The sequence below is a fragment of the Strongylocentrotus purpuratus genome, unplaced genomic scaffold (genome assembly GCF_000002235.5).
Source record: "Strongylocentrotus purpuratus isolate Spur 01 unplaced genomic scaffold, Spur_5.0 spur5_scaffold_9, whole genome shotgun sequence".
Taxonomy (NCBI): Eukaryota; Metazoa; Echinodermata; class Echinoidea; order Camarodonta; family Strongylocentrotidae; genus Strongylocentrotus; species Strongylocentrotus purpuratus.
This window is the reverse complement of record NW_022145615.1, coordinates 17,453,605-17,464,640: the sequence shown is the minus strand read 5'-3', so window position 1 is coordinate 17,464,640 and position 11,036 is coordinate 17,453,605. Positions and strand designations below refer to the sequence as shown.

General features: G+C 35.8%; 1 protein-coding gene across 1 annotated transcript in view; it reads right to left on the bottom strand.

The window, feature by feature from the left end:
* Positions 1 to 2,927: 2,927 nt before the first annotated feature.
* The window catches only part of LOC581320 (semaphorin-1A), a 36,816-nt gene continuing 28,707 nt past the window's right edge, over positions 2,928 to 11,036 (bottom strand). Inside the window, exons 12-18 of the mRNA XM_030977065.1 lie at positions 9,868 to 10,024; positions 8,730 to 8,806; positions 7,933 to 8,120; positions 7,027 to 7,058; positions 5,310 to 5,627; positions 3,693 to 3,769; positions 2,928 to 3,002 (exon numbers count right to left, since the gene is read on the bottom strand). Coding sequence (XP_030832925.1) covers positions 2,952 to 3,002; positions 3,693 to 3,769; positions 5,310 to 5,627; positions 7,027 to 7,058; positions 7,933 to 8,120; positions 8,730 to 8,806; positions 9,868 to 10,024 — 900 coding nt within the window. The 3' untranslated portion in view covers positions 2,928 to 2,951. The remainder of the gene's footprint in view (positions 3,003 to 3,692; positions 3,770 to 5,309; positions 5,628 to 7,026; positions 7,059 to 7,932; positions 8,121 to 8,729; positions 8,807 to 9,867; positions 10,025 to 11,036) is intronic.

Here is an 11,036-nt window from a genome sequence, read left to right as displayed (position 1 = left end):
AAAGTTTCATACTGTAAGATTTCTTGCAAAATCCAGTTTCCAGTTTTGGTTTCTGTCAAGAACACAATCATTATCTCTCTAATACATGGGCTTTAAATTACCCGCAACAACTACTTTTTACTCATGATCTGTATTTTTGTTTATGTTATTTAAAAGCTAATTAGCTCATTTACAAATGTACATATTTCTAAGCTCATAGATAGCAAAAAATACCACTGGCCTTGCATAGAAAAAAAACAATTCAGATTTAAGTAGGTTTTAGAATAACATAGTTACATAAATATCATATGTACATGTACGTGTATAAAAACATCTACATATATACCAACATGCAAATACATGGATACACTAGAATTTTCAATGATACATCATACAATCTACAATTCTATATTTTTACCATTACATGTATATTAAATTCATATGTATATACAAAGCACATTATTAATATCTTGGTGGCCCTCATCTTCCACATAGAATTTAAGCATGCAACTCTGACAAATTAGTGCAAGTCCTAAATACATGATCCTAAAAAATCAAGGGAAGTTGAAACATGAATGGAAGAGGCCCCTCCTGACTAGAGAGACACATTGTGTGCACCATCTCCACTACCTGTAGGGAGTAGGAGTGCAATAGACTTTATTGGACTTCTTGTTTAGCACACAACTAATCTGCCACACATTCTGTAAGTACATCATGTAATCTCTAGTAAATGTGCCCCATACTCCAGCGCGAAATTCTATTCCAGCTGACCAAGACTTAAGTAATCGACCGCAGGTAACCATCTCTATATTTCTATGTACTGTGTATGTGGACAGACAAGCCACATACATAAAACTGAAAGGATAAAAAATAGCAAAACAAAGTTGCACATGCATTCTCAGGACAACTACATGTACATATAAATGTGCTTTTACTCGTACATTTTAGTTAAATTGTAACTCATAAACCTTTACTATCCAATTAGGTTGTTTAAAAAACTACATCATGCTGAACATACCCTTTTCGCTTGCTTCATCATAATATAAAAAGAACAGAAAAAGGAAATCAAAGGTACTTTTGGTCCACCACAATTTTGACAATATCAAGTGATTCATTTCTGACTCCATTGGACCTCTCTGGTGCAATAACTACATCTAACAAAATGATGACAACAATAGAAAATGTACTGAACAAAAGAATATTTGAGCTAAACACACTGTAAATAAAAACAAAATTGCTAGTACAGCATAATGCTGAATACGCATAAACATCCTTGTATGTTGTACGTGCTGAATGTCATGTTGGTGTTAATGTTTTACAGTAGATACACATAACATGCATGGCACTACTAGTCAAATAAGAACATTTTTTTTGGGGGGGGAGGGGGAACAAAAATCAAAAAATAAACCTGGTCCAGAAATTCTATACATTTTGGGCACAAGTTTGTTATGAATATTAATTATATGAATAAACAGTAAATTTTAGATGAAATTTCTATAACTGTGGACATTAATTCATATACAGTAAAAATGAAAAATGATAACGAGGTATTAAAGACACTGTACTGGGACGTATTTCCACCTAAACACCAATACTTAAACCACAGTGAATCACAGTGTACATGATTTGAAGGACAATACATAATACATTCAATAATTGTGCAATGGCAGTGCAAGGTATCATACAATGTACAAGGTGTCCCAACAAAAAAATAAGTGATCAGGGGAGTGTTTCACAAAGACTAAGATCGACATTAAGCTGGACTAAACTATGGCAGGCCATTAATGCCACTGGTTGCTCTTACAATTGTTCTTTCAATTATGATCTTTAGATAATATTTTTTCCTTCAATAATGAATTATCAACAAATGTAAATTCTGTAGATTTGTGACCATGATTTGTAACGTCCCTTGAGAGACCAATGCCAGTAAATGGTGAGAGTAAACAGTGGCATTAATGGCCTGTCATAGTTAAGTCCAACTTTAAGTTGACCTTAGTCTTTGTGAACCACTTCCTGGGGGCTCAAAGCAACAAATAAGGTGAAAATAAGGTGACAATGAAGCGTGAATAGGGGAATAAGGTCATGTCTTTGGATTCCTGTTTAATGAGTGCTCTTGATATATGTAGTGCAATGTGATGTTCAAGTGGGTTCTATTGAAGTAGACTATAAGTGTTGGAACAAGGGCAGTTTATACACTTGGAAGCCTGGAATCTCTAGATTTAGAAAAACACGCACACACATGTGCAGAAAAATGAATTCTGGCAAATTCTTGAGCCAAATGGATCTCTTTCATGGTTTTACATTTACATTATTCTTGGCAAGATTGAAACAAGTTGTTAGGTTTATATTGCAAAAATTACAATGGATGTTATAATGTGGGATAAAATTAAGGAAATATATGTAGGTAATACTGTCAATGAAATATCAGTCTCTTAAAGACTACACAATATTGGCAAGAAAACAAATATATGTGACAATGAAAATAATCTAAATTTACTAATGATCACAATGACCAGATTGAGCATTTGACAATCTCTACAAGAGCGCCTAACCAGAAGCCAGGAGCATGTGGGCTTCAAGACAAAAAGAACTGGTTTCCAGAGTCTAAATCTTGGACTACATCATAAGGAATTATACAATACAAATGAAAACATAACCATGATACAAATTCGGCCTTCCATAACATTGTAAAAATGAAGACGTGTTCATGGATTTGACTCATGAAATGGATGGACATATATATAAACAACATTTCCTTTATAACTGTATAGAAACAAAAACAACCAATAAATAAATGTATAAGTCCTGTACAGATTAACAAGTCAACCTTCTATCTGGTACTGACTTGTATTTAACTCATAGAAGTCAATGATGTTGCAGGAGATGGATTTCTGTATTTATTGCAAGTTCATTGAAACATCATTTGATGTCCAATTCCATGCTTTTTATCCTTGGGTAGTCTGATCGATGGTCTAAGGAAAGCAGCCACAATTAGCACAGTCAAAGACATCAACAGAGCATTTCTGGAAAATGAGAATTAGAAGACAAGATATCAATGAATGGTTACATTCAAGATTCTTTGCCAGAACATATCAAACTTGTTGCTTAGGGTGGGGGACTCTAGCATGAGAGATATCAAGGGTCACTCTTCCTCCTGACAAGGGTAATAGCAGTCTGTGGTATTAAGTATGCAAATGTTTAATTTCTAGCTTTAGAAAAAAGGCGTCCTCCCAAACCATTAAAGGTCGGGTGACATCCAAATATATTTTGATTCCTGTTGATGTGCAGAGCTGCATACAACTCATATTTTGTGTTTCAAACATCTCAATATATTTCATAGATTTTTAAACATTAAAAATATAATTTTCTCAGACCTGCTAAGCTCCACCCTAAACTAATGCTCTGGATTTCATTCATCTTGTGCATACATTTTGTGAAAATATGTAGGACAAGCCATAATGTTTGCCCTACCTAGCAAAAATTCATGTATACAACTTGCATTCTGACTATTGAAATACAATTATTTGTACAGGTGAATGAAATAATTTGTAACATGGCACTTAACAAAGATTTGTGCATTAAATTTGAATTACATTACGAAAATGGTCGATTGAGATATTGAGAGGGAGAGATTGAGAGAGAGAGAGAGAGAGAGAGAGAGAGAGAGAAAGAAAGAAAGAAAGAAAGAAAGAGAGTAAGAGAGATGAACATACCTTGCTATCTTGATTCTCCGCGTGTAGTTTCTGATGAAGAGTGTATCTCCTCTCCAAGGCGGCAGTAGTGATACAATCTGGTCATGAATGAAAAATGAAAGTAATCAATAAGGCAGTTTGCAATCATTATCATGAACTTCTTAATGGACAAACTGAAATGCAAGGAGAGAAGTACGACCCACTCCCATTTGTCAAACACATCTGTCATAATGTAACATTTTTTATTTCTGAGATTTTTTTTATATGAACTACTGTAATGCCAATTTTAAACTAACTTGTATTTTTTTCTCAATAAAAGCATGGAAGTAGATGCTGGTTGAGAGCTGAAATCAAGGTTGTTCTAACAGTACATCAACTAGAGGTTGAAACCAGATTTTCCTTGTTTTACCTCCAAAACTATTCTAACTCAGTTGTTGAATATTATCATACCATTACATGGGTACTGCTGTGTGATATTAAGTGTCTATTATTTGTATGCTACCAGTTCTGCCAGTAAAGAGGAGCACAACCATATTTGCTTTCTCTGTGGTCATTGCAACAGTGTGAAATGTTTGTTGAAACAATCTTGTAAGAGCTTCTACAACATCTATGTGTGAGGTAGTCAAACCTGTTTATAGCGACCGCCCAAGGGAAACACAAAAAGAGATCTTTGTAGACAAGTTACTTTAGTACATGTTTCAATGCCGAGAAACCATTTTCAAGGGAAACAAAAAATATGTTCTTTGTAGACAGGTGGTCAAAAGCAGGTTTGACTGTATATGTATCTGTGATTATAAAGCAGTGGCTTTGAGAAAAAGAAACTTTCATTTCATTTCATTTCATTTATTTAACCAGTATAAAAACAATTTACAATGAAAATACAATATACAATATACAATATAATGGTTAGGACCCCTAAGAAGCAGAAATCTGCTTGTAATCGGGGCCCTGCAAACAAACAATAACAAGACGCGATCATGAGTTCAAAATTGAGTTTGAGAATTATCGTCAATGACAAAAGAATCCTCTATTACATTTGAACCATTCTGATATTGTCTAGTGCCTGTAGAAAAGAAGACCTCCCCCCCCCCTCCCCCTCCAGCCCCATACAAAATTATAGAAATGGTTCTTGGAATATGTAGCTCCTAAATTACAGGAGCAATTCTAAAAGAATTAAAGCTATTGGTCAACTAAATATATAGTTTCTCATATAACAAATAGTTTACAGTTTAAACAGTTCCAAGAAGTGACCTATCAATTCAATAGAGTATCGAAGCTGTGACATCACAATAAACTATTTTTGGAATTTCTCAATTTTTTCTTCATTTTCTGAAAGAGCATAAAAATAATGTCCAAATGTTGAAAACCAATCGAATATGTTAAGTATTGGCTGAGATATGACCATCTGAATAAATAGATTTCCTATAGGAACTTAGTGTTATATGGCTCTGGCTCGTAATGTTATGAACCAGAGTAATATAACACTGAGTCATATCTCAGCCAATACTTAACATATTCAATTGGTTTTCAACATTTGGACATTATTTTTTATGTTCTTTCTGAAGATGGAAAAAGACTTGAGAAATTCCAAAAATAGATTTTTGATGACATCACACTTCACCGCTCTATAGGACTTACTTGTAATGTTAATAGTGGTTGACTTTGTGGTCTTATAAGGCACGCCTCCAATCTTCATCTGAGCGGTGCATTCCATGGATGTACTATTCCTAGCGAGAGCCGACTGGACAGTCAGGACACTAAGCTGGTCCGATGGGTCATCAAACAGCTGATCCATACTGATAAGATGACCGAGGTCATTGATGGGTTGACCGCCATCCTTGGTCCATTCCAGGGTGATAGCAGGGCAGAAGGGGTCAGTCTGGGCTTGGCAATAGAGCTGAATCTTTTCATTCTCACAAACCGTCACTGACTGACTGGGCTGAAGGCTCACATAAACTGTCAATGAAATCCACACATAGGGTATTCACTGAGTTGAAAATGATTTTTTTTTTTTTTTTTGGGGGGGGGGGGTGGGGAGGGGGGGGGTGGTGGGGTTCCTAAATTTAAATGCAATATGAGAACTTGTTACCAAAACTACATAATTTTATAATCTCCTCAAAAAAAACTCCAGAGATCCGTCTCACAAAGCCCTTTTTCAATGACAAATGACAAAAATCAGTGACAAATCTACTGTTCACAAGCAAGAATTTTACTAGGTTATTTACAAAAACTGTCATTTGTCACTGATGACCAGTTTTGTGAAATGGGGCCCAGAAGTAACTTTTTGGTCAGCGCAAGGTCTTCTTCAACAGAACGGCGCAGCACACAGCTTGTATTTCTTTCCTTGAAGGACTATATCACATTTTTAAAAGGGATTGGGCATCTTTGCATCAGATTCTGAACAAAATCCTGGTTTTAGCTCATGCTGCAATGATAATTATAAACCTTTAGGTCAGTCAGGAACCCCATGACTTTTACAAGCCGATCACCTGTCTGATTATCAAGATATAGTTGGTAATCAAAATTTCAACACTACCGACTATCGGGGGAAAATGAGTATGGTAAAACTGGTCACTCAAAGATTTTTTACTTTTTTGAGGCCCTTCAAGATCATTTTGAAGCGCAATTTTCTTAGGGCTTCAATATTACACCATATCACAGACACTGATAACATAAAGGGCCGTGTATCTCAGATTTAACATTGTTAAATGATCCCTTTAAACACAAAGTAACAAGCAGAGCCTTCTTCATATTTGTTTATCTATTATCCCCCGCAGATGAATATCTTTTGAATTGGGGAAGGTTCCTCATATTGAAATAAATAAATTTCATTACAAATACATCATATAATCACTCATCGTATTGTATTTCAATAAAGGTCAAACATCAAATGCAATAAGCCAGTTCATAGTTGCAGTCTGAGCATGAGCAGATAAAGGTCATTGCAGATTAAATTGTGAAATACACAGAGACAAAATACTGGATACGTGCTCATGAAAGATATGTAATCATTATTCATTTATGCACAAGCAGTGCACTCCATGATACATAGGTGGAAGTATTATTTGAAAAGGGGAAACAAAGGCTATTTATGTAGCACCTCCATCGCTGTAGGAGTGATTATTTCTAAATGTACTTAGTGGGACCTCTTCATGTTTTGAAGATCTGTGGATTTTCAGGGTCATTTGGGACATGTGCTAACAGTGAACTGGTCTATTAGAAGAGCCATATTATTTCTTTAATAGTAAGACAACATCAACCAACATAAACCAGTTTCCTATTCCTTGAAGAAGTAAAAAAAATCAATGTCAAGGCACTTTTTTCATGAAGCAAGGTACATGTATATGGCACTCACCATCTGATGGGTTCTCAGCACATGTTGATTGGCTGGAAAATAAAAAACAGAGCAAAGAAATCAAACATCATAATTATCTGACCTCATTTATACTACATCCACTTAAATATTTATCCTGTGTCTGGTGTAATGGAGAATAACAAATTTGTTTAATATCATGAGGATGAATGATAAATTTGTAATTTATCTGGTATCTATAGAACATTTGTTATGAAGTGGCAGTCACTTCACTTTTTATTCATATGAAGAATAAAAATGAGAGAATCACCTTGTAACCAAGTGAGTAAAAAATATATATGTAACTTTAAGATTCTTTTCTTTGTTATTTTGACTTTATCCAATAAAGTAGCCTGTGGAGGGCTAAATATTATTCAATTTTTTCCCAGAATTCCTGAATGTTAACTAGCTAAATATGAAATGAAAAATAGACATTACGAGAGCCACATAAAAGAAATGCCAGGGCTCTGTAAATAGAGCAGTGGATATAAAGATTGCACTGATTTTACCATTACTATGGTCTAGTGGATATGTTACCCGACTTTCACTGTGGTCTAGTAGATAAGTCACCCGACTGCAGATCACAAGGTACGGGGTTCAAGTCCCGCCACAGAACTCATGTCCTTTGGCAAGACATTGATCTACATTTGCCACTCTCTACCCAGGTGTTAATTGGGTACCTGGTAAGATGCGAAAGTTAATGTGGTTAGATGAGCAAGTGTGCGTTTGTAAAAATGATGCCTGGCTGGAATGCTCCCCAGGGAGTGGAGAATGTGCATACATTGTGTGCGGGTAAACCTGAATCCGATCACCGCGTTAATAATATCTCTGTAAAGCGCTAATAGACACATCATTGATGTATTAGGCGCTATATAAAAGCCAATTATTATTATTATAACATGCACATACCCATTGGCTCTACAGCAACCGCCTTCCCAGTGGCAATAGCCCTTCAAAAGTTCTGAACATCTCCTTTCACAGTTTGTAGCACAGTTATGTAGAGGCACTCTGTACACGGCATTATCTGATACAGCTATGATGTGACGGTTTGTGCTGTCTCCGGCTAGCTGAAGACCAACTATGGGCTGCTTGTTATCCTATCAAATAAGAAAAACAAACATAAAAAGTCATCAATTAAAACTGTACTTTGGAATCTCATTTCCATGAAAATGACTGCCAAAAGTGAAATATCATGCAAGAAGAACGTCACATGTGAGTGTTCCAACAAAATCAAATGTTTGATTGATAGGTTGATTGGTTGATTGATTGATTGGATTTCATGCTAACATCGACAAGCGCGAATTTTAGAACTCGCGATAATATAAGCATGACTTCTTATGCATGTTTTGAACAGGCTGAATTGTGTGCAACGCAAATTTAAGACCTAGCAAATATGCTTTGGGGTCGCTCAGCGCGAAAGATTAATCCCACAAAAATAACCACGCTTTGTTTGTCATCAAGGGCTTGGAAGAAGCACACATAAACATCCATGTGTTTCATTTCCATGGCAACTACATTGTATTTAATCCTTGTAAACTGTAACTTAGAGATAAAGAACACTACAAGGGCAGCTAAAATATGCCATGACATTTGGAATACTGTATCTGTGAATAGTTGAATTTCAAATAATGCACAATACCTTGTAGTTACATGTACACGAAATACATCTATGTGTTATAGACCTGTTTTGATATTCTGTTACTTACCGTCACACTTAATTCATAAACTTTGAATTCTGCATCACCAGGAAATTCACGATACGCTTTCAGTACAGAGCCAGATTCTAGTACGGAATCAAACAAAAATAGTAAAATAAAAAGAAGTTCACATACATCCACACATTCTCTTTGAGTGTTTTAATAGAAGGTTGAGTTCTGGGAGAGGTGAAATATAATTTGTGAGCATTTTCATTGTTATTATGCAAGTGTGGAAGAACATCAGACAAAAAATGTTCCCTGAAAAGCCCGGCTCTTCAAATGCCTCTATATTCTAAATATGGCATGTATCAGCTTAAACATGTGGGCCTCATTTTTATGTGTAGTGTAGTCCCATTTATCTTTCTGTGGACAGTGCTTGTTATTTTACCAAGACTAGGCTAAATTTCTTATCCTTTTGATGATTCCAGAATCTTGCAGTACACACCAATACTACTATGCTACATGATCAACTTTTTTTGATCGATTCCACACTGTTTCTTTCAAAATGCAATCGTATGATCAGCACTCAACTTTAACTTTAAGTGTAAGATTCAGTTTCAACAGGTAAATCATACTCTGAGAAGGTAGAAGAAGGAACTATAAATCTGATATGATATGAAAATACCTAGTAAATTTCTTACTTATCGTACTAGAATTGAATACTGACCTTGGATCATAAACACTGAGCTGAATGTAATATGGTACCCTGTCCTATCCATTACTCAGTCCTTGACCTTAAATCTTCTAACCACATTAAATACATACTTAAAATGATGATCTATAGTTTATCCAACTTCATTAAAAAATACACAAGCAATCACACAAAATGTACAATTTCAATGTTCATATCGAGGGGCCAGTGACACAAAGACGTAACCCCATTTCGGCCATTATGAGAAAAGTGGTTTATGTGTCACTGAGCACTTGGGCCTTAAGGAGTTAAGTCTATGTTTCACTAGCCATTGACTTCAATGGGGTATTGGGTGGAGTTAAGTCTATGTGTTTCCTGGAAAGCCCATATTTTTCGGAATATTTTGATATCAAATACTCATTTTGGCAAAATTTGGAGTTTCGTCTTTGTGTCACTGAACCCTCGATATGATGTATGAATTTTATGGCTCATGACCTCTTGTTCACAGCTACTTACCAGTACCGACATAATAGATTTGTTGATCGGTAATGTTGTCCACGACGATGGAAGAAAATCTGGCATTGTCGACCGTGAATATTGGAACACTTTGAGCAAGTCTCTGCATGAGTGGAAACTGCTCGATGAAGGTGAGGTCCTGGGTTGGGTCATTGCACTGTACAAGAGGAGAAGAAGAAACATAATGTCTTCATCAGCTCATATTGCCACGAAGTTACAAATCGCGTCTTCATCAGCTCGAGACTCGACTTCGAAACTTGAAAGTCGAGCTCGAGAAATCAGCTCGAGATATTTTGCTCGGTGTTCACACATAGTGCGAGTCTTCGGGCTGGTGAAGACGCACCGGACAAATAGCGGGATATTTTGCAAACTAGCCCAAGATATGCTGGGATGATTACCTCGACCAAAATATCCCGCTAATTGCAACTGCGGGCTGATAAAGACGCAAATTAGCTGGATAGTTTGCGATGGGGATGGTTAAAATAGCGGGTTATTTGGCAATCTCGAGCTAATGAAAACAGGCCTATTGACCTACTGGACTTTTGTGAATGCTAATTCCAACTGTATTATACAGTTATTGACTGGCAGGGGGTGTAATATAACATTACTTGGACCACTGAAGGGAGTTATATTTCCCAAGTGGTTATATTTTCCCGAAGCGCGCAGCGCTGAGGGAAAATATGGTCACGAGGAAAAATATAACTCCCTTCGGGTCCAAAGAATGTTATATCCCCCCTGCCAGTCAATAACTGTTATATTAGATAGCCTTGGGTTTTTTGGGGGGGGGGGGGGGTCCATATTTTTTTTGCCCGAAATTTTATTTCTTTTTTCGGGGACAATCAAAATTACGGAAAAATAATCTGTCGAGATAGTTCAAGAAAAAAAAAACCTTACAAAAAACAAAAAATAAATAAATTTTGGAAAGAAAAAAAAAATTTAAATTTAAAAAAAAAAAAATTACCCCAAAAAAGCATTTTTGGGGAAAAAATGAAAATGTGGAAAAAATGATTTCAAGGGAAAAAAAAAATTGTGAAAAAAAAATGTCAACAGCCGGTAAGATATAACCAACCAGGAAAATATAACAATTTGGATCCTCGCAATTGATATCACGTGACGAGCTCTGGACCAATCACATCTCGGTATCTGTCTAAGCTATATAATATAACCAA